At 39.6% G+C, this 24,179-nt stretch overlaps 2 protein-coding genes across 3 annotated transcripts; one reads left to right on the top strand and one right to left on the bottom strand.

The window, feature by feature from the left end:
• The first annotated feature begins 1,630 nt into the window (after window positions 1–1,630).
• Window positions 1,631–20,629, top strand: nprl3 (NPR3-like, GATOR1 complex subunit). 2 transcript variants are annotated; one of them, XM_049561933.1, is made up of 14 exons: window positions 1,631–2,100; window positions 3,368–3,437; window positions 8,970–9,008; window positions 9,774–9,906; window positions 12,925–12,999; window positions 14,638–14,791; window positions 14,960–15,041; window positions 15,140–15,277; window positions 16,946–17,102; window positions 17,623–17,729; window positions 18,028–18,157; window positions 18,748–18,937; window positions 19,033–19,225; window positions 20,270–20,629. In XM_049561933.1, exons 1-14 carry the CDS (start codon window positions 1,905–1,907, stop codon window positions 20,433–20,435), a joined length of 1,830 nt encoding a protein of 609 aa, XP_049417890.1. In that variant the 5' UTR covers window positions 1,631–1,904; the 3' UTR covers window positions 20,436–20,629. The 2 variants fall into 2 exon arrangements, with proteins under 2 accessions (XP_049417890.1, XP_049417891.1); XM_049561934.1 differs by lacking the exon at window positions 8,970–9,008.
• Window positions 20,630–21,359: 730 nt separating this feature from the next.
• On the bottom strand, window positions 21,360–23,969 carry mpg (N-methylpurine DNA glycosylase). Its single transcript, XM_049561210.1, has 3 exons — window positions 23,482–23,969; window positions 22,706–22,910; window positions 21,360–22,522 (listed from the first exon to the last, which is right to left on the bottom strand). The coding sequence occupies exons 1-3, from the start codon at window positions 23,746–23,748 to the stop codon at window positions 22,071–22,073; spliced, it is 924 nt and encodes a 307-aa protein (XP_049417167.1). The 5' UTR covers window positions 23,749–23,969; the 3' UTR covers window positions 21,360–22,070.
• Between the last annotated feature and the right edge of the window lie 210 nt (window positions 23,970–24,179).

The following is a 24,179-nucleotide window of genomic DNA, read 5'->3' on the forward strand; positions in this document are numbered from 1 at the left end:
AGCAGCAGCATTTTGACTGAGCTGGAGTTGCCTAACAACTTGTTTTTTGAAAGCCCTACACACAGGAATAAAACAGCTTTCCCAAGGCCTACATGCCTAAAGCATATCTAAAGCAGTATGTGGTATACCAAGTCCTCCACAATCAGCCAAATGTACCATCTAGCGGATATGATGTAACATGGAAAATGTTTATCAAATAGGGTTGATCATGATTATCTTTTAGATCTTTTGAATTGTTGCAGATCTGTCGGCTGCACATCCATGATGCGAACCTCCCGTTCCACTGCATCCCAAAGGTGCTCTATGTGGAGGCCACTGGAGTACAGTGAACTCACTGTCATGTTCAAGAAACCAGATTGAGATGATTTGAGCTTTGTGACATGGTGCGTTATCCTGCTAGAATAGCCATCAGAAGATGGGTACACTGTGGTCATAAAGGGATGGACACGGTCAGCAACAATACTCAGGTAGGCTGTGGTGTTTAAACCATGCTCAGTTGGTATTAAGGGGCCCAAAGTGTGCCAAGAAAATATCCCCCACACCATAACACCACCACCACCAGCCTGAACCGTTGATACAGGGCATGCTTTCATGTTGTTTACACCAAATTCTGACCCTACCATCTGAATGTTGCAGCAGAAATCCAGACTCATCAGACCAGGCAACGTTTGTCTAATCTTCTATTGTTCCGAGTTTGGTGAGCCTGTATGAATTGTAGCATCAGTTTCCTGTTGTTAGCTGACAGGAGTGGCACCTGGTGTGGTCTTCTGCTGCTGTAGTTCATCTGCTTCAAGGTTCGACGTGTCGTCCATTCAGAGATGGTCATCTGCAGACCTTAGTTGTAGGCTAATGAGTGGCTATTTGAGTTACTATTGCCTCTCTATCACCTTGAACCAGTATGGCCATTCTCAATAAGGCATTTTGGCACAGAGACCTGCTGCTCACTGGATATTTTCTCTTTTTCAGACCATCCTCTGTAAACCCTAGAGATGGTTGTGCGTGAAAATCACAGCAGATCAGCAGTTTCGGAAATACTCAGACCAGCCCGTCTGGCCCCAACAACCATGCCACGTTTAAAGTCACTTTTCTTCCCCATCATTTTTCTTCCCCATTCTGATGCTCAGGTTGAGCTTCAGCAGGTCGTCTTGACCATGTCTATTTACAATTATGCATTGAGTTGCTGCCAAGTGTTTGACTGAATAGCTATTTGTGTCAACTTTTTATCACTCAGTAAAAAAGTATTTTACTTTCCACCGGTAACCTGTTTGGTAACCATTCATTTGCTTGTTTGCCAGTTGTTGATGAAAACTTGTTAAAGTTTTGCATGTTAAACTGTATGATAGTCCTGCCATCTTGAGATGAATGGAAAAAATACTATACAAGTGGGCAGTCCGCAGGCTACGATTGCCCCTCGGGCCAGACTTCAGAAATGCAGTATGGCATCCCAAATTTGAGTTTGGGAGAGAGTTGTTCATGTTTACTAATATTTATGGACTGTCTTAGACCATAGGAATAACATGTATAAATTTTGAAAATCGGCGTAGTTCCCCTTTAAGTCAATACCATGGCTCGATGGATGGCTAGATAGACAGAAGTAGTGCCTGTTGAAGCAAGGGGGTTCTATAGCCGCACTCTTTGTTCCAGCCGGACATTTTTCCAGGTGACACAAAACAATCGCAACAGCACTACATGGCTGTGTGGTAGGAGATACTTTAAAACCAGGCCTTCCAGTTAATACCAGTTAATCTGTTTTTGTCCCGGTTTGGTATTTGTGTATGCCATACAGTAATACGCCTGCAACAAGCTAAAGGTCACTGTTCGGTCGAAGGAAACGAGGAAACAGCCATAGCTCGCGACCGACTTTACCGTGTCGCGGCTAGCTTACAGTTAGCTAGAATGCTAACATGATGTTCAACCCATTAGCCGGGTTACCAGATGACCGAAAATCCATGTACAGTCAGTCCCAAAACAGCGTGTACAAAACCGGCGACAAGACCAGCCCTATTAGCGTCATACTGGTTAGCTCTGGCAGCCGAGGGAACAAACTACTTTTCCGATACCCTTTCCAAAGAGTGGCTGACTGTCCGTCGTCTTTGACAGGTAGGCGTAGCATTAGCTAAGTTAGCATTAGCCAGAGAACTACAGTTGGTGTCCTAACGCTAACGGTAGTTACTCTTTATTCAAGGAATTAACATGCTGCCCTCATGGTCTCTCTTTTACATGACTACACACACAAAGAGGCAGGGCTGAAGTATAAATAACCACAGTATAACACAACACCCCTATGTTCCCAGGGTCCTATGTTTCCAAGGGGGCCTAGTCTAATTTTGAGAATTGAGCAGGTGTCTGTGGATGTAAACCAACACTGTAAGAGACTGGTAGGGGCTATCTTCGCAATTGAATTAGCAGAAAGCGAAGGTGGATGTGCGTTTCATATGCAGTATGACTGGTACAAATCTGTTCAGCTACTATGGATATTATTGTCGTTTAAGGTCAAGAAAACTGTCTTGCCCCCAAATTTGAGGGCGAAGGTCTCAAAGAGTAGTAGGCTGCAAGCTGTAGGTGGGTGATTTGAACATGCTGACACATAAACTGAACATATGATTTGTGGCAAAAGCATTGCTGAGAAAAAAAACACAATTAAGGTCTCCTCAAGGTGTCACACTTAGAAGATATTAAGCTGGGAAACACAGGGCCCTGGCAGCACAGATACACTCCCAAACAACAGCCCAGAAATATATTTTACCTCTGTAATTAGACTAGCACTGTAATCTGTAAAGCCACAGTTTTTAGTTAAAAGCAAATATGACGTTTGTGTCAGTATGTGTAGGGAAGGCCCACTAGTGTCCACTGTTCTTCTTTTTAAGAAACCATTTCCTGTTGTTTTGCATAGTGGAAGGCCGTTGTTGTTTCTAGGCTTACTGTAAACGCAGTTTAGCTACTTTTAAATATAGTGTCTCTTTTTGTGTGCTTGTTATTTTGTCCACACCCTGTTAAACAAAGTTATCCGAATTATATGTTCAAACTAGTAGCATGTCTGAGGTCTGACAAGTTGTTTTCATAGCAACATAAGACAAGTTGGAGGCATACCTAGTATGGCAATGGTAGGCCAAGAATGACTTTAAAACATGGGGAAATGGTATTAGCAAAGAGCAACAGTGGTCACAAATGACTTATATCAACAGAGATAAAGGCCCTCAACCACAACAAGTTGTAAGGTATAGGTTCATATAATAAAAGAGCAGAGTTTTATAACACATCTCTGACATGTTTGACATTAAGATTGTTTTTTGTGGCTCTTAAGGGGGCAACATCTCAACCAATGTGTTTTCTTGTTGGCGCTAACACTATTATTTCTGTCCACAAGCAAAACAACGGAGTCCATATGCTCTGAACACAACCGGGGATGGTCTTGAAGATCAGGATGGTGACTCAAGGTATTTTACTGGTCTTCATTTGATAATACTGGGTGTATACATTAGTTTATAGAGTAACTGTAGGTGGACACAGCCAATTCTAAGATCTGCTTGAACCACTGGCTCTTATCAGGTTTTTCCTCCCTAGCATTGGATCTCTTTTTATTTTTTTCAAAAACCTTATTGTATTTTTCAAGAGGAATTAATGAGCTGGCCCATGTGTTTTTTAACCCATGTGGTTGAGTTTCATTTATCCTTCATTTTCTTATAAAAATGCTGTATAGGGTGGCACAGTGGTACGGTGGTTAGCACAGTAAGAGCTTTCTGGATTCTAACCCGTTGGCTGGGGCTCTTCTGTGTGGAGTTTGCATGTTCTCCCCATATCAGTGTGGGTTTTCTCCGGGTTCTCTGGCTTCCTCTCACAGTCCTAAGACATACAGTTTAAGATAACTGGTGACTCTAAGGCTCAATCCAAATGTCCAGACTTCACCACACTTTGAGACTTGCAGACTTTTCGGGCGCGTGCCCAGGAAATCAGGGAGGGCTTAGGGCTGTCCAAATCCACAATTCAACCAGTCCACAAGGGGCCTAAAGCAGACTTTCTGCAGACTTCCAGAGAGTCCGCTTGGGGTGCAGACCTCAACAGACTTCACTGATTTAATTGCCTACATTTCATTGCGATACGGAGGTGACGTGGTAGTTATTTTTTTCAATAGCCGACTCAAAAAACAAAACTTATGTTTATGTAACACCCTTACTGTAGCCTAGTAAAACAATATTTCAGTCATGTAGGCCAGAAATAATATTCAGTAACATCATGACAGAGAAATATTTAGAAATATAAGTTGCAGAGGGGAATCAAAATGCATTGTATTATTGCAGCCTGCCCTATAGTTTGCATAATGCCAAATATATAGGCTAAAAATGGTAGAAAAACAACTAAAGAAGATCCTCTGATGTAACTAATAGGCCTCCCTGATTTTCTTTAGTCGTAGCTCAGTCCTTACTTACAAACATCTTTGTATTTGAAAGTCTGCAGTCTATATGTTGTACAGAAAATTATTTTGTTCACTCACAGAATAACCCTTTACATGGGATTTAAATCTTATTATCTCCAGGGACAGTTCAGCAGACAGCAGTTACAATGGTTGTAATCATTGCTCAAATGTTCGAGGGCTGTCTATCAGCTGTGTGCGGTCTCTGCCCTCATCGCGACTTTACGTGATGACGGTGAACTTGACACGGTCCGCAGGTCCAGAGATTGGACATTTGGATTCAGCCGAAATTGCCCGTAGGTGTGAAAATGAGCATGAATAGTTGTCTGTCTCCATGTGTTGGCCCTGGGATAGGCTTCAGTCCCCTGGCGACCCTTAACAGGATAAGTGGTTACGGCTAATAAATGAATGAATGAATGAAAATGCTGTATTGGTAGTGCTCCAAAACCCAAAGCTATCCCCTCACCATGTGTCTAAATGTCCTTTGAAATTTGTCATAGCACCAAGCTGCTGTTTGAATATGCTTGCTTAATTCAGCTGGTACAAAAAACAAACCTCCCATTCAGATGACTATATTTTTTGTTGGCTCCGGTAGTCAGAAAATAGGGCTCATAATAAAGAAGTTAAATACGGAGTAAAGAAGTTAAACCACATCAAACTCCTATTAAGTTAAACATGAATGTTGGGATAAGAAACTGTTGATAAGATAACAAACACAAATATGTTTAAAAAACTATAATGTAGCCACAAATAGACACTATAAAATGACCAAGAATTGTAAAAACAGGAGAGTTTCCCAAAGCATGGAAACATGGACATAATTTGAAATCCTCCCTGTTGTTGATGTCTGTTAATAAAAATAAAAACAAAATGATAATATTAGACAGAAAACCTTTCTGTCTTTCTGTTTCCAACAGCATTTAGTTTTCATCATTGGTTTCACCTTACGGATGGTAATGCTGGTCAGTTGTTGGTTGGCTGAAATTACTTTGGTCACAAGGCTGTAAGGAGCAGATAATTTAAGGTCTCTATTTATCAGTTCAGCTCACCATGCAGATAAAGCTGGCGCAACTTGGTTTTTGGGCCGCAGACTGCACATCAAACAGGCTTATCTGAGAAAAGACTACGACCTTATATGACCCTGTAGAGAGGTTGGACTGGGATACAGTACTGTACAAACAGCACAAAGAGCTTTGAGAATGAAGTATGGGATAAGTTGAAGTCATAAGGTAACAGTTTTATAAAAGCCAATATTAAGTGATTTTCAGTATTTAAGGTGAGACACCACAGGTGAAAACATAGATTTTTTATGCACTTGTTGTGAGAATTTGAGTTAACTTGCTTCCATAACTTCTTTCAGACTAGTGTAAAAAAACGTCCAAAATACCCATTTAGGTATTTATTTAAGATTAGATTTCTGTTCTGGAAATGTATGCAAAAGCACAAATTTAATTAGCTAATGCATAATTTGCAGAATTCCAATGTGTTATTTCCATGACCGAGGAGAGTTAATCAATATTTGTGAACATGAGCTACTCTCTCTCAAAGCCAAAAACCAGAGTGTCTTAAGCGTGTGATGTGAAACATCACAAACAGAAAATGTACCCATATGCTCAAAACATTACGCTGCATGCTCTCAGTCAGTTCTAGACTCTTTATACCCTATGACATAATACAGTTTCTTTATAGCACTCTAGCTTTTTGATTTTGAAGAGAGTTGTTCATGTTTACTAACATTGTTGGACTGTCTTGGACCAAAGAAATAACATTTGAATTTTGAAAATAGGTTTAGTGACCCTTTAACCATAAAATTTGAGAAAACTTATGATACAAAAAAAATGTCTTAATGTAATTTATCAATAGGGGATAAATATATCTGTTAGTTAAAAATTTTACACTAGTGTCTTATTTTTTTAACCTAAAAACGTATGGAATTTAACAATTTATGATTTATGTCTTAAAGGCCATTTGCTCAAAATTATTTTTTTCCTCATACTCCAGAAATCTCCACCTCAGTACCACTCATACACCAAACTTTCCACTTATGATCCTATCTATATTCTGAAGGGTTTTTGACACGGGGGTGTGTTCATTTATTATTCATAGTCCAATTTATTTAACATTTTATTCCTAAAAACATGGCAAAAAATGATTTTTTTTTTCTATAGCTGTTGGGAGTATTTTCTGATATATGGAGTGATAAAAAGAGATATCCAAAATTCCCTCTGTAAAATCTTTGACTAAATATGACAACAAAATGAAACAAGAATTTCGACCCAGGCTCTATGCAATATCCAAATTTTTGTTCGGGGAATCAGCACATATTCGCATATTCAAACATAAAATTTCAGAAAACTTGTAATATAAAAAATAATTGTCTTACTGTAAGTAATCAACTGCGGAAGTTTCATGGTGATATCTATTAGTTACAGATTTTACCCAGTTGACCTGGGGCGACTCCCCTTAAAGGAATTCTTCACCCCCCAAATGATCATTTAATTACTCACCTCGCGTTATGTTGACTACATGGAAAAAATGTTTCTTCACAGCGGAAATTTTAGATGAATTTGAGTAGTATAGGCTGTGTTAAACAGCAGCAAAACTATGTATTTAAACATCCTTTTACAAACTCTCACACAACTCGCACAGTATAAGTCTCATTTATCCAGTTGTATGCTCAGTACTTCCCTTACTATTTAGGGCCCTGTCTACATGTATAGAGATATTTTTTAAAACGTTATTTAAAACAAGTTAGTCTACACGACCTTTGTTTTACAGAATATCTCTGTCCACACTAGAACGCAAAAACAACTCCAAAGGCTTGTCGGTGTCGGCTGTCTTCCACAGTCTCCCCTCGTCACTAAGTTAAAAGTGTACAGGCTATCATTAGCTTTTTCAAAACACCCACTGGAGATCTCATCACCATTGATTTGCCTATGCTATAAAGACAAAGGAGCTCACTCTAAGATACTAGTGATGTTCTGGACATGCACGTTTTCCTACCACTCCCATTATTAAAATCGTCCCATCAGCTGCTGGTTCAATTGAGTCTGATCCCAAACTGCTGTTTGTGGCGGACTTTAAACCGTGGATGCTAACCAGATAACACTGCGTGCAGCAGATACTGCCGTTCGTCCATTAAGTGGTGCAGCAATACTAAGATTAAGTATAAAGTAGTCATTAGTCCAAGCAGTGCTAAAATTCGTAAACAAACTGGTAAGCTAGTCTGCTGCTGTTATTGTTTCTGGTGTATGCTCATTACACAAAGCAACAATGGTCATGCAGAAATTAAGGAGATATCCCACATACTCTGTTGTGCATGTCCACACAGATACACAATTACTATAGTTTTGAAAAATCTGCCCTTTAGAAGGCAAACAAATCTCAATTTTAGTGACCAAAAACTCAGTTTGCGATTAGGTGAGAGGCCAAAAATGCTGGTCCTAAAACACTTTTTCATAAACATTCTCACACACGGACAAGTAGCACGCCTGCACTGTTTATGGGAGACTTGGAATATACCGTTTTCATTTCATTTATTGCATTTATTTGACTCACGACCATATCACATGGTATGGAGTACAAACATTACACGCAATAATAAAACATAAAACTATTAAACTTAGACAAAGGAAGGACATTTCTCAAAAAGCTCCTAGTTTCCAAATTACTTTTGGCTTATCTGGTTATAATAACAAAATTAACTTAAAGATAGATGGACAGTTTAAATAATACTTTGGCAAATACCTTTCTCTGTTTCTCTGTAAGTCATTAAGCTCACATTCTGACGATTATCATCACAGCGCTGCAGATCCTCTGGTTACTGTCCAGCCCTTTATATCTTCCAGCAGCTGTAGGAATTCTGGTGTTATTTACTCTAAAATTACAAATAGCCTGTCTGTACTTTTGGTTTTCATGCAACAGATATGTCTCCAGTTTAAATTCTTACACTTTTGTGTGAGCCAGAGGTGAGACAAGCCACATTCATCCAGTATCTGTTTAACCTGTAAGACCCATGGTGACACATATACACCCGTATTATACAGGCTGAGCAAAAAGTTGTACATTATTTGACTTGAGTTTAGTGTGTTCACTGTCTATCAGCCTCCCCCAGTAGCCAATATACTCTTTTTTAACTCCAGTACAGAGAAGATGTCTTCATAACTCCCCAAAGGCCTCACAAATTCAAAGTAGTACTGACAAATGATCATTTTGGGTATTCCTTTAAGTGGCTGGTCAGGTATGCAGAAAGTAGCTTCACTGTGTCTTTTTGAGTACATTGTGAACATTTTTAGTTTCCCTTATGACAGTGTTTAGTTGGCACGTAAGCCCACTCAGTTATATCAGCTGGCATATGTTAATGACATTCAGGCTGAGTCAGGGTAACCTGGTAATTGGCTTGAATCAACATGCAGACCAGCATTCTCACATCACGTTATCACATGTTTGTTTGGGTTGTTTTGATGTCCATTTTTATGCATTCAGCCCGACTGTGTGTTGCATTTTCCCTTTTGTTTGCTTTTTTTCTTCTTTTTTTATGGCCCAATTCCCATTTCAGAGAACAATCTCCGCTAACTGACGAACAGTTGGTAGCAGGGTAAGACCAAATCATTCTAAACCACCTTTCCTTCGCTTAGATCACCCCTGTCTTTTTTTATCCCCTTCTTTCCTATTTTGTGTCCTATATGGATCCCCAACCCTAATCTCAGTAAAATCCTTGTAAACTATCAGTAGCAGATCCAGTGAATCAGTGCTTTGGTTAATTTGGGATTTCTGTTTTGCTTTCCTCTGTACTGTATGCCGTTTAAAAAAAAAAAGAAAGAAAAGAAAAATCCAACAGTTTAAAAAATCTAATTAAAGTTTTAATTCCCATTGATTATATTACCTCTAGCATGTAGAGTCAGCATTACAAAACAACATATAAATCAAATGCAAACTACAATAACTACACATTCTTTTTAAATTGTGTTGCAAGGTAAGTCTATAGTGTGTTTAATTTTTGTCTTGAAGTTAACACCTTGATTTTTATCCCCTTGATTGCAGCATGAGTTACTTAAGTCAAACCAGCATGTGTCTTTCACATTCTTCATTCATACAGCGACTTCACTGTTTCTGCAAGGAGACCTCCTCCTCTTTTCTCCTCTCCAGTAGCCACACAAGCTTTTTTTATTCGTACTGTTACATTACAGGCAGATGCATCTGATTAACGCAACCCCTTTCGTAGACAGGAATGTCGAAAATGTAAAACAAACAGCTAATTTAAACTCTCTGACTTGTCCCAGCTGTTTTCTGTGCTGTCACCTCTCATCCCTCATTCCACCCCGCACACTTTTCTTACCGAGGCTATTCCTCCTTCTTCAAGGTTCTCTGACATCATCCTCGCCACCATCCTGGCCACCAAATCAGACATGTGCGGGAAGAAGTTTGAACTGAAGATAGACAATGTTCGATTTGTGGGTCACCCTACTCTCCTGCAGCATCCTCCCATCATCCAGGTAAGAAGCTAAAGGGATCCTACTGAAAACATGTAAAGTCATTCTTGATGTGAGCTAAAGTTCCTAGAAATGATACTACGCCGTAGCCTGATGTGCACCTCCCCAGAAATGTAACTACACATCGCAGTGATGCAGACCTCCTGTTTATTTTTGTAGGCTGAAACTATTGCCCTCAGTGGAAATTAAGCTTTTATTTACTTTAATTAATTTAAGTCTTGTGTGTAATTTATCCTTCAGGGATTTATACTTCGGGATTTATTCTGGCTTCATATGAGCAGAGGAAATCTCCGCTAGTTGCTAGGCTAATTTCATTCATTCATCTTCTAACCGCTTCATCCTCTTGAGGGTCGCGGGGGGGCTGGAGCCTATCCCAGCTGACATCGGGCAAGAGGCAGGGTACACCCTGGACAGGTCGCCAGACTCTAGGCTAATTTATACAATGTAAAATGCCATCGGCTTGTGCTAATAACGTTAGCATGTTGTATTTGTTTGGAAAATGTGTCCAGATAAAAACAAGTGTTTGTCTGTGAATGCTGCGAGTTATCGTGAAGCTTATTTGTGTAATTGTGTTTGAAATTGTCTCCGTTAAGCCATGTTTAATGTGTGTTTTGGGTGTGTTTTGAATCAACTAAACTTGCCCAGTCAGACTAAAATGCCTCACGTAGCCACCTCAAGTGGAGGAGACTGGCCTTATCAGTAAGTAAGTAAGTTAAGTTCTGTAGTAAACTATTTGCCCCTTATAACCATGTCAGTGCTTACTCTGATCGTGTCTCTCTGGTTGGAATAAATATATTCTTTCTGGCCATGTTTGCCCCACGTGTGGGTAACATTAGGTGACATAGCTGGTGCATGTGCTTACATGCTGCATCAGCTATTTCTATGTGACTGCCCCTGCTGATTTTGACAGAATTATTCATAAATTCAGAAAAATATGCAGTGCAATGTGGAGTCGTTTGACACAACAATCAACTGTCGCCACCAGTAGCAGTAGCCTGCATGTAAGATGTTATGGGAACATTTGTAAATTATAATGTCTATCCATAGTCTGCATGTGAGATGTTCAGAGTACACCTGTAATTTGTAGCTACTTACGTTACTTATTAGTTATTACTAAATTGTATTAACAACTGGAACCACTACTCCTACACTATATTAATTTAATTAATTTTGTCGAACTAAGACTCCCCTGATATAAACTTTATCGATGAGCACTGTCTTCGTTTGTTTCGGAAAAACAATTAAGTATGATTTTTGAGGCTTTTGTCCTGCAGAATGCTGGTGTTCATTCTCCATGTTTGGGTTCTCTCTTCCTTGTTGCCAGTTGTGACCACAAGATCAACAGGAGCATGATCGGATATAGCTATTGCACCAGTGTTACAGACTCCAGTGTTATTGATTAGAGAATGTGTAATTAGAAAATTAATCAATACGAGAGTAGACAGAGTGCCTGTTTGAGAAAAATGTATAAAAGCAAAGCATTTTCATAAATCAGTCTATCATAATTAACCCTTTGAAACCTGGAGTGACAACACTTTTCTTGTGCTGCTGTCAGACGCCTTTAACAAGTATTCAAACCTTTAAACCCTGAGCAAGTTAATGCAATTTTTCTCAAAAACATGGGGGAAAATGGCAGTGAGCAACTTGGTAAGGAATATTCCAGAAATGGCAAAAAATTATTAGACAAAGAAAATTATTTTTGAAAAACTGGGGAAAAAAGACAAAACAAAGAAAAACGTATATTAATAATTATTATATATTTAAAATACTGTTCCAGAATTATTATTATTTTTTTAAAGATCTTTTTCCAGGTCATATCCTTTGTTTTTAACTTTAATTTTTTGTTTACTAATTTATTTCTTGCTAATTTTTGGGTCTTTTTTTCCTTTTGCTTTTTGCCTTCTTCACATGTTTTTGAAAGAAACCTAACCAATTTACTCAGGTTTCAAAGGGTTAAAACAACTGGAAATATGTCGTATAGACTGTAGAGGGACTGAAAACGCATTTTATTTTAGTGGCCTATCAGGCTGTGTAGTGTAATAGGCAAAAAACATTGTTTCTAATATCAGTAATGCCCAATTTATTGAGTAATAGTCCTGTCCTTATTTACACGCATTTCTGTTTTTGAACTCGTGTAGCCTGTTATGTAGATATATTAATACATTTTTGTTAAAGCAAAAAAGGCTACATGTGGGATCCATATCTTATTATCTGCAGGAACAGATGAATAGGCACTGTTCATCAGCTTATGTGACATATATATTAAAATGACAGCAGCAAAATTTAAACTTGTAGTATAGTTGAGGGCTGTCTATCAGCAGCTTGCAGTCTCTGCCCTGGCAGACTCCACGTGACAACAGCAAATACGTCACACTTCGTTCAACTGACGTCCGCGAGGGCTCAGTCTGCCAGTCCAGAGGGTAGATATGTGGATTCAGCCACCGACGTGACCACAGCCTGCTGCAGGCTCCTGCTCTGAGAAAAAAAAAAAGCCTGCAAATATGCGGGTCGCACACGAGCGAGTAGTGGTGAAAAATATTTAATATATGTATCTGACTCTAAAAGTGGTTGCAAAATGCAGTCTGGGGCCCTGTGTAAGGTCATTTCACATGTCACTATGATCCCCTATGTGGGCAGTCTAACATCAGCAGTGCCCCCTGCTGACTGTTTTTTGGTGTGAGGCTTCATTGCTGTGTTGCCAGGGTGACTTGAAAATGACAAAAACAGTGCAGTCCAATAATATATCATATAATAAGGTGTTTATGTGTGAATAACAGGAACAACTTACACTTCACATTTATTACTGTAGAGCTCAATCAACACTTCTCTGAAACAGTCTTAATAAAAATATATATTCTAGGTTTGAAGGGTTAATTTTTTGTTGCATAAAGTGGTGCTTGTGCAGCTTTTTTTTTTATATTTGTGAATTTACTCTTTGAATTAAGTTTTGATATATCATAAAGAAAGCTCCCTGTTATAATTCTTTTATAAATGTTTATTTTATGTATCTTTTCTGTGCAGGTTTCAAAGACAGATCCCTCACCTAAGAGAGAAATGCCCACGATGATCCTGTTTAATGTGGTGTTTGCACTACGGGTATGACACACCAGTCATAATTTAGGTTTTGTATTGTAATTGTTTAGCTTTTTTGCTCTACTAGCTGAAACAAGTTGTGTATAAATGTTAGAACATTACAAATGTGTATGTTTTTTAATTTTTAATCATGGTACATTAAGCCAGCTGGCTGTGGGTGGGTATATTTTGTGTTCCTTTAATCAGCGAGCACTGTGAGTGGCAAGGGTGTGTTTGAGTGATAATATTCCTGTATGCTCTATCTATGACAACATGGGAACTCAGAGGGAGTAGGGCCGATGTATTCTGCTTAATCATGCTGCCCAACGAGGTGCAGCCTGTTCCTGCCCATGCTGAGTCACTGTACCCAGTAAGCACCAGTACAGCTGGCACGGGGCAAGAAGTGCTTTGTCATGTTGTGTTGATGATATACGCCCAAGAAACTGCAGTAGTTGTACCCTTGAAATGTATATATATATAACCAAGTATATTTAACCATTTAACAATTCAAATTTTATATTATTTTCCATATCCATAATGTTTTTATATCTACCCAAGAACATGAGGGCAATGAGGGCATCTGATCTACTTAACAGTGCCAAGACATGCTGTTTGCCAGTGACTACGATTATATATTTATATTTATCTATTGTATATTGTCCACAGGAGAACAGAATATTATAAATACCTCTCAGTATAATGCAATACAACACCACCACTAATGTTCCAAAATACCAGAGGTGAGGCGAAACCTTTGTGGCACAGGCTCAATAAAAACTGAACAATAAGCTTTAGATTAATAGGAGTTATTATTGGATTATTATTTTGCATTGCATTACAAGTGATTGAACAGCTGAAACTCATAAACTATATATCTGACTTTTGATATAAGCCACATAAACAAATAAGATTAGCATTCTTTATTAAACATGCACTTAGATATTTAGCACAAGTATCTTTTAGATGATGTGTTACAGTCTTGTAAAGTTTCATTCATCTCTCAGTGACTTGCACACTGAGATCTGTAAAAGCATAAAGGTCATTTTTATATTAAAGGCTCACCCCTTTCGAGAAAAAAAATTCTTTTAAAAACACGGGAAGAAGGCAGTGAGCAATGGAAGAAGAAATGACCCCAAAAAATTACAAAGAAATGAGTAAAAAGAAAAAATGAAGACAAGAAAATTAAAAAAAAAAAAAAACAGAAAGAAGGACAGAAAGTTGAAAACAAACTAACAAAGAAATGACCTGGAAGGAATGCTTAAAAATTGTAATGATTCTGAACCATAATTTTAAAATGTATTAAAAATAATAATAATAATTATAATTTATATAATAATTTTTCCCTATTTTTTTAAATTATTATTTTCTGATTTTTTATTTTTGGCAATTTTTGAGACATTTCTCACGAAGTTGCTCTTTCCCTTTTTCCTCACATTTTTGAAAGAAATCGCCTTAATTTTCTCAGGGTTGAAAGGCGTCCGAAAGCAACACAAGAAAAGCGATGTGGCTCCAGGTTTCAAGGGGTTAACAGTTAACCAGCTGGTAATGATTGACATGAATTGAGCCACAGATTAAAGCGCAGATGTAAATGCAGTGAGCTGTATGCATATTACCAACATGTTTCTGCCAAAATGACAACACTCTCATTTTTGGCTCCTACAGGCCAACGCTGACCCGTCTGTAATCAGCTGCATGCACAACTTGTCACGCCGTATTGCCATAGCCCTGCAGCATGAAGAGCGCCGCTGTCAGTATTTGACCAGAGAGGCCAAACTGATGTTGGCTGTCCAGGATGAGATCACCACTGTGACAGAGAGTGAGAGACACATATCGCACCCTCAGGATTAACATAATTTCAGATTCATAGCATGTAATGGCATGTTTATTATAGTACCACGTGGCTTGTCAGTATGTTGTCAATATATTTTATAATTGAGATATGAAAGTGTATTCTGACAGTCTTCTCTGTTTGTCCTGATCTAAGCGGATGGAAGCCCCCAGTCCCCATTTAGACAGATTCTTCCTAAATGTAAACTAGCCAGAGACCTGAAGGAGGCTTATGACAGGTGTGTGATGAAGCACATTATACATTATCATTTTTGTTTTGGTATTTCTTTCCTTCCTTTCCTTTCTTTCCTGATGCTGATCATGTATGTTTTTGCAGCCTTTGCACGACTGGCGTGGTGCGACTACATATTAACTCCTGGCTTGAGGTGAGCTTCTGTTTACCACACAAGATCCACAGGATTGGCGGCAACTACATCCCCCCTGAGGCGCTAGAGCGCAGCCTCAAGGCTATAAGGTGTGTTTTCACTTTTTATGCACACATTAAAACATGCCTACATTATTGTATTTGGCTTTTTAGAATTACACTCAATCAGCAGTTGTGGAGTGTGATACTGAAAGTTGCCTATCATAACTGACCACAGATGCTCCACCCAACACTGCCTCTCTCAAAGCATGAACACATGTAGAATAGGGCTGCAGCTGATGATATTGATTAATCTGTTGATTATTCTCACAATTAATCAGTTGTTTAGTCTATAAAAAGTCTTCACATTGCTTCTTTTGTGCAACCAGTGGTCCAGAACCCAAAGGCTACCACACATTTACTCCGTCATACATCGTTAATTATCATAAGTGATGAAGAAAAGCTGCAAATTGTTACATGTAAGAAGCTAGAACCAGCAAATGTTTGATATTTTTGCTTGAAAAATGACTCAACTCTAATGTAGAAAGTATTACTGATATTCATTTATTACATATAAAATTGCCACATTTTAATGTACCACTCAAGAAATTAATAATATTTATATTAGTTGCTAATGTAGTTTCCTTCTTTTATGCACAGAAATACAGCATCTATTGAGGAGAGATTGTTCCCTCTGTACTCTTTTGTTCATTTAAACTCATTCATTCTTAATTAATTTATTTCTGAATGAAACCTTAAAGCAGCATCGTGTTAATTTGTTCATCTGATTTGGCTGCAAGTCGTTCAAAACTGCAAAGTGAGTCTGTAATTGTCAGCTCAGAATATGAGAGGTAGAATACCCAAAGTTGCATAAGTTGCATTGCACCTGCATTAAGTCAGCCAGCCTGCACAGGCCTGTACACGACAACTGAGTAACACAGAATTGTTACAGTTGTTTGTTTGTTTTAATCATCATTACAATGTCAACTTGTGGAATAAACACATAGTGAAAGACTGCAATATTGCACTCAGGGATTTGGTAGTTGGAAGAGAGAATCAGTAGAAAACTGCATTTAAATGTTAGTCATTTTTTGTGCCCTTTGTGTACAGTTCAGTGTTCAGTTTGTCCAGTAAAACAATGTCAGATATAATTTATCTTTCATTTAATAATCAAACATTTTGTTGTGTTTTAGTAACATACTGAAAGCAACAGAAAGGCAGAGCTGAGTACACTTTAATATCTGTTTGTTGCAAGTTATATCATTATTACGTCACATATTTGCCTCACATCGTGCGACACAACTGTTGACCCACAAGTCAACCTGAATAACAAGAAGTCTCCAAACCTTGAAACTGAGAGTCTAATCTATTGTCAGTTTGTTATGTCACAGTAGTTATGTGTTTTTAAAAGCTAAAGGCTTTGAATCGTATGAGTTTCAGTACTGAGATGTTATTCAAATTATCTGAAGAAACCAGCTGAAGTTTTGTGTGGACCATACTGCCACCTACTGGTACTTCAGCATACTGACATCAGAGTTGTGAGCAACATCTATCCATGCATGTATCTCCGTCTTTTAAAGCTGCACAAAATATACAAAGGTGAAATAAGTTCAAGTGCATTTAAGCACTTACTCTGATTTTATTCTTAATTAATCGGAGTGGTCAGTCCGTCCTCTCAGATACATAGCTGCTCTGTTGTGCAGACTCATGCTGAAGAGGATTCCACAGTAGTTTCTCTGTTGATTCAGCAGCTGTATCACATGTTGTTTGACCCTCCAGACCCTATCATGCCCTGCTGCTGCTGGAAAGTGAGAAGGAACTACTGAGCCAGCTGCCTCTGGACTGCTCGCCCGCGATGGTGCGCCTCATCAAAACATGCTCGGCGGTGAAAAACCTGCAGCAGCTCGCACAGGATGCTGACCTGGCTTTACTTCAGGTGGAGGACAGTCACTCCAGCCACATCACTACGGCATTTAAAAACACAACATGTTGTTCTCCGATCTCAAAAGCACTTATTTTAAAATTTGAAGCACTTAAATTATTAATAACTACATAAGTCATTAAGCTCAATCACAAATTAAGAGTTGCGATTGTAATTGTTTTGTATTTTAAAATCTTTATCATTTAAATTAAAGATATGAAAGGTAATGAGTGTCATTAGAGTATGTTTAACATTGAGAAGATCATGATCCCTGTAGCTGAAAAATTAGAAATAGGAAAATGAGACAAAAACAGTGCAAAAAGTGCAAGAATATTGTAAGCATGAGCTCTATTAAAAGGTTACTGTTACTGCCATCTAGTGGACAAAATGCAGTATGTACATTCGAACCAGATCTAATATCACTTAAGTCCAAGTGGTACAAGAACTTCTTATATCTTCCTTCTATCATTGTTTTCAGTTGTAAGCATTTTATTTCACATCATTAACATAACTTGCAAATAATTTTCCCTTTCAGATCTTTCAAATTGCTGCTCACTTGGTTTACTGGGGCAAAGCGATCATCATCTACCCGCTGTGTGAGAACAACGTCTACATGCTGTCTCCTCATGCCAACATCTGCCTGTGAGTGTCCGTGACGGGATGTAGCCATTACTGTAGAGCCAATGAGCCATAATATTGCTGAGCATCCATCCATGGTATTGCTTCAAAGTCAGATTTGCACTTGTAAATCACCTCAAAATGTGTCATGAAAGAATGGAATCGGTCCATTGGCAGCACTTGTAACTTTCTTCTGTATACCTTAAACTTTAAATAGCCGTTCTTTTACAACATTGTGGACCATGAGTTTAAAAAAAAAAAAGCTGTGTTAATGGAAAAGCTCACTGTTGTAGAATAATGTCTACCATCTTTCCCTGGATAGATACTCACCGTTGGCTGAACAGTTTGGACAACAGTTTCCTGGTCATGATCTACCCTCCATGTTAGCCAAGTTCTCACTTCCTGTCTCACTGGCCGAGTTCAGAAACCCCCTGGAAGCTCCTGCACAGGAGGTAGGATGATTGTACATTCATTCCGTCATTCATTTTATTTTTAGGGTCAACAAAACAAACATTGATTGATTGATGAAAAGCTCAGACAAGAAAACACCTTCACAGTTCACTTTATTCTTCAAAGTAAACTTACTTCAGAAAAATGTAAATATGAAAAGGAGGTTTCTAGTTATATATCAAATGTTTAGACTGCAGAATCATTGGCCGTGACATTGTGAAAAAATCAGACATTTTTGCACAAATGAAACAAGCGTGAGATTAGAGTATCCTTGTAAATCCCTCGCACATGTAGGCTTGTTCCTGTAAATTTAGATACTGTATTGTAAGCGCAGAACCATCTGGTGTTCTCCTCCGTTTCATCTTGTTTTGGCATAGCTGCTTGAGCGTCAGCGCTGAATTATAAATGGCAAAGTGACATAAGCTCCAGCTTCTGTAGCCTCCATTTTTCATGAGAACAAGATCAGAGCCAGGGCTCTTTCTTTTGGCTCTATTCTGAGCTCTTATGGTACCCATGGCTGATTTAAAACATTTGACCCGGTTGGGGACATGCGCTCGACGGTGATGCAGTTTGCCGCTCTGCTCCTGACCAGGCCCAGCTGATCCAGATGGTGGTGTGGATGCTCCAGCGCCGCCTGCTGATCCAGCTGCACACTTACGTCTGCCTGTTGGTACCGCCCAGCGAAGATGAGCCCGGGATGAGGGATGAAGACCCTCCGCTGGCCACCCGAGTAGGAGGCCGCAGTCTCAGTACCCCTAGCGCCCTCAGCTTCGGCTCCCCAAGTATGTCCTCACTCAGCTCTCTCCTCTGCCCAGCTCTTAGAGTTAAAACAGGCTAGTAGATAATCTATGATCGTCTTCTTGCATCCTGTGTGTAGCCAGCAGTGATGACATGACCCTCACCAGTCCCAGTATGGACAACTCCAGTGCAGAGCTACTACCTGGTGGCGACTCTCCGCTCAACAAGAGGATGACAGAGACGCTGCTCGCCAGCCTGTCAGAGCATGAGAGGCAGGTTATTCTTAACATCCCTGCTGCACAGAATCCAGAGGATCTGCGGATGTTTGCCAGGTAATTAAGACAGAAGTCTGGTACCTCTTCTTTGCTTTTTTGTCAGTGCATTAAAGGTATACTATGCAGGAATTTCCCAAGAAAGATAACACAATAGATGGACTCATACAGAAGTTATCCCTGTCATTCATCACTTAGGACATGGTAGTAGTGTGTGGTGGTGTATGTATTTGCAGAGACTCTGCTCTCTGCCTGTATTTTCTTACTTTCTTCTTATTTTGCTTTGTTTGGGTGCGGCTTGGGCACCACGCGAAGGTGAGGTTGGAGCTGTAAAGCACCTGGGGCATTTAAAGCGTTCTGTCTGTGGTGGAAACATTAAACAGATCTAGAGTTTAGGTACATGTCTGTACGGTTTATGTTCTGGTTTTAAGCTTGCTATACTGAGAGTGATGTGTTGGGTGGAAACATGGCTTTACTGCATAATATACCTTTAATTGTGTCTCAGTTTTCCACTGCCGTTTGCTTTTAAACAGTCTAACTAAAGGCGCCTTTACACTGTGCAATTTGGGCTGTCTGGGACGAACACTGACAATCGTGGGAGCTGTCAATCCATCGATATTGAGCGGTCTCACACTGAGACCAAGATTTTAGTAGACCCATCTCACACTGTGATTTGCAATAAACTTCCACGATTGCTGTTGTTGCACAGCCTAAAGGCGCCTTAACAGATGGGATGCGTTTTAGTGAGTCACCCAATGATTCATGATGTTATAAATCACTGTTAATGCTTTGTCTCTCAGGAAATAAGAAGACATTTGTGCATTGGTTTGGAAAATAAAGTCCTTTAATTGCATTCGCAGAATATTGGGAAATCTAATTGGAAAATATTGGCGGGAGAGTTGAGATCATTTGCCAGCTGTTAGTTGAGAGCATGTTTAAAATAGGAAATGTCTAGAAAGCTTCCCAATGCAGCAATCAGTGTTGTGTGCTGCCTACTGCACAGTAAGGAAAAATCTGCCCCATGGTTGATTTACACAGCTAATGACTGGATGAAACTTCAGCTCCCAAAACATTTTGTCTGCCCGTTTTGTTGATGTCTTCCAGGCTGCTGCACTATTTCCGGGGACATCACCACCTGGAGGAGATTATGTACAATGAGAACATGAGGCGCTCGCAGCTCAAGACACTGTTTGACAAGTTCCGTAGTGTCCTTGTGGTTACCAACCACGAGGACCCGATTATTTCAATCTTCCAGTCACCCATGGAGTAGCGGCACAGAGACGCTATCAGCTCTCACCGACTGGAAGAGATGTCAGCCTGAAAGCAGTTAATGGCCCACTGTGCTCACAGCTAAATGTTATTGCTCGACACTGTTTTAAAATGAACTGACAGTGACGGTTTAATGAGCGCAGATTGAGCCAAATGTTTGTTTACAATATTAAATTATTTTGTACATATCAGAAATGTCTCAAGTGCTTACTTTGAATATTGGGAAGATGGATATAGTGTGGGCTTAACTTATGGGTGTACCAATTTATTGGCCCAACAGATACCGACCCATGTTCACCTTATTGACCTGTTGTGCAGGATGACATTCACAGATGGCGGTGGCTTATGTTTTTCTGCTCTGTCACATAAGTTTTGTGCAGGCTGAAAAGCAGGTCTCAACACTAATGGCGTACCATCATCCTGGTGAAAGTAGAAAATGTGTTTGGGACGACCAGATATCTTCCCCGGGATGTCTGCGGCACAAAAGGACATGCTAAACTCACTATCGGGGAATACACCCTATTGTTTTCCTGATGATGCTACATTGTGAACAACGTATATGTGTTGAAATCAGGAGAGGGAGAGCAAGTTAACATTAGTTATCAGCAGCTGGTGGCTGAATGAACAGTTTACAGAGGTTGGATTGAGTTACATCATGATGCGTTCAAACTCTATTCAGTAAAAGTGAGTATTGGGTGAAGGTAAATTATAACCAGATCCCAGGAAGTGTGCTAGGCTTTGAAGTCTACACTGTCATGTGATGCACTATGGCCCAAAAAGGCTTATTCCCATTGATTTACATGGCAAAAGAGACGTGTAAATCAGTGGACACATTTTATTTAGTGTCACAACCCCCACTCAATGACTTCTCATGATTGGGGTTTAATCCATTTGGTCTGATAACATTTGGAAAGTCTAGAAGATTTCTGTGTTTTACTGTTGCAAAAGAGGAAATAAATAAAACAAAAACAAAATGAACAGCAACAAAACACCACCAGTATTGCCCAAATTGTTACTTCAAAAATTGGCATCGGTATCGGCCCAGAATTTCACAGTTGGTGCATCCCAAATTTAACTTCATCTTCCCGTCGCAGATGTGTTAGATCATGTGCACTGACCACAGAGGGGCACACTGAGTAATGATCATTCCAGACCTCCAGCTACCTCTCAGGAATCCCAGAGGTGGGGAGAGAAAGACGGCGAGAAAAAAGAAGACTCTAAACATCAGACAGGCTGAAGTGGAGCGTTCCAAACATCTGCGAAATCACTGAGTCACCGGGCAGAGAATTTCCCAAGTACAAATGTTTATTAAAAACCACACATGGAGGACCTAAACAAGAGACACTTAGTAATAAGTGTGGTCATTTGAGAATTGATTTCTTTGATAAATTTAGCTGTCTGAAGTTCTAATTTATCACTCTCCAATACAGTTTTGCATCAGTACCATAAACACACTGTCAATGTAAGGTGCAGATTACCAAATGGATGATAAACATTTTGTTTAATTTATGCAGATTGTAATTTAGACATTCAGCCAGTGGAGGTTATTCTACCATCTTGACTGTCTTAAGTTTTTATACAGCCTAAATGGTGCACAAAGGAAACAGATGGCAGAGTAGTTTCAGGAATACTCCTGTTAAGTCCTTCTGACATTGTGCTGTCCTGTGTCAGACTGCACATCTGAGGGACCTAAATTGTTCATTACATTTCCAGACACAGACTGTCTCTCTGCCTCTTTATTCACGACGCTAACACAGGGGTGCCCGCGAAGATAAAACCGCCAGGGCTTCTTGGCCCATTCCCCGTGGGACTCAATCCCAATGCGTGGTGCTGATACTATATCATGAGGTTCTACAGGATTTGTGTCAGGGTCCCTCTCCAGCCACACTTCTCCATCCGAGGCGAGGTCTCGCCGGTCGAAACAGCGGGGTATATTTAGAGCCTGGCACAGCTTTGAAGGCCCGTTGCAGAGCTCTTTGTCCTTCAGTTGCCGGGCTCCCTCTTTGCGTCTGGCTGCCCTCAGCTGCCTCATGACGGGCTGACCCTGCAGGGGCTCGAGGGAGCGCAGCAGCACGGCAGCACCCTCTCCTGGGAAGACAGCACACAATATGCATCAGTCAGCAAGGCTCCACTCTGTCTCCTTCCTTTTGCCATTTACCCACCAACCATAAAAACACTACTGTATGATTTAATGTGGCATATTAAACAAAAAAAATCCTCTGTATGCATGCATTCATCACAATCACATCTTCAGTGGGTAATGCTTTTTACCTTCACTAGACACGTTCATGCAGAGGTAGATGCCATAAATTGGGTACACATAGATTGTGCCGGGCTTCATGAACATGGCTGTGTTCCTTTCAGTGCGTTTGCCTCCTGCTGAGTGAGAGGCTTTGTCCTCCCCTCCTAGGTAGGCTTCAGTTTCCACTATTCTCCCTCGCAGCTCAGGGCCATCTGCACACCTGCGAACCAACACCTGCAGGGACAAGGAGCATGACAGATTATATATATTAATTTAAAAAAAAAAAAAAAAAATCTAGGAAGTCTCAATTAATGCAGACAACCATGGAAAATAAAACAAGGCAATCCCTCTTCAGGTGAAATAATGTCATGTTTTAGGATTAAATGATCAACAGAATATTAATTGGCAACACTTTTGATAACCTAAAGCCAAAATGGCAAAAAAAAAAAAATCTTGTTAAATGTGAACATTTTCTTATATTAAAGCCTTCTGTGATGGTAGATTTAATATCTTTTGGTTATGGACTGATGATCCTACTTAACCAGACATGTGAAGATGTGACTGTGGCCTCTGTGAACTTGTAGTGGGCATATTTCACTATTTGCACACCCTTTACAAACCAAATAATTGATTAATTAAGCATAGTATAATCTTAGGTTGCAGTGTTACACTGAAAGACAAGTATGTGAATGCATTTTGGATTTTTTCCCCAAGGCTGTAGCTATGGAAACACAATGCTACAGTGTTACAATGAAGAGCTGAGGAGACTGAACTGACAGATGACTTAATGGAGCAACAGTGTTACCTTGCCGAGGAATGCTTTAGCCAAACTGATGCAGGGTTGGTTGAAGAAATCCTCTCCCAGTCTGTGCTGCAGGTCAGTCCTGCTGAAATAATGGCTCCTCTCCGTCTCTGTACTTTGGGCAGGTTCACACTTCTTCTTCAGCTCGGCAGGTGAAACATTTAGTGTCAAATCCGTCCGATTATTATGTTTGTGTACTGTTTGTTCAGGTGCTGCTAATGCTGATGCTACTGTCGATGCTAGCATCTTTCTTTTTCTCCCTGCTATCATAATGACACCGCAAAACACTCGGGGATAAAGGAAAAAACAACTTCACGACACCCTCACTGTCTCCCGTGTCAGCAGCACTTTCATATATTATTTAAGCCATTTATTTTATACTTCATTTGAGTCTCGAAGTAGATTCATGTTAGCGCTAGCATTAGCATACCGGAAGTAAACGATTGTTTTGTATCTCTTAAAGGGACCGCGCACTATATTGGTTCTGGCTCATGAACGTCACTATATATGGTTTATGTAATATTTTGTATTGAAATACATATATATGTATATATATATATATATATATTTATATTTATATTCACATATAAACTTCAATGGCATATTTCAATAATCAAAAACTTAGTGGTGTTAGTGCGTTAGTGTGAGGGTCCTAGTTAAGTTTAAGTTTATTTGTACATTTAGATACAAAGAACAGAGGA

The sequence above is a fragment of the Epinephelus fuscoguttatus genome, linkage group LG19 (assembly GCF_011397635.1).
Source record: "Epinephelus fuscoguttatus linkage group LG19, E.fuscoguttatus.final_Chr_v1".
NCBI lineage: Eukaryota > Metazoa > Chordata > Actinopteri > Perciformes > Serranidae > Epinephelus > Epinephelus fuscoguttatus.

Bases quoted from the DNA above. Each gene is read 5' to 3' on its own strand.
- mpg (XM_049561210.1), bottom strand. From the start codon at position 23,748: ATGATAGCAGGGAGAAAAAGAAAGATGCTAGCATCGACAGTAGCATCA. The intron at 22,911-23,481 runs GTAACACTGTTG...TTGTCCCTGCAG, and splicing joins CTAAAGCATTCCTCGGCAAG to GTGTTGGTTCGCAGGTGTGC. The intron at 22,523-22,705 runs GTAAAAAGCATT...CTGTCTTCCCAG, and splicing joins CATGAACGTGTCTAGTGAAG to GAGAGGGTGCTGCCGTGCTG.
- nprl3 (XM_049561933.1), top strand. From the start codon at position 1,905: ATGATGTTCAACCCATTAGCCGGGTTACCAGATGACCGAAAATCCATG. The intron at 15,278-16,945 runs GTGTGTTTTCAC...TTGACCCTCCAG, and splicing joins CGCAGCCTCAAGGCTATAAG to ACCCTATCATGCCCTGCTGC. The intron at 19,226-20,269 runs GTAATTAAGACA...GATGTCTTCCAG, and splicing joins GATCTGCGGATGTTTGCCAG to GCTGCTGCACTATTTCCGGG.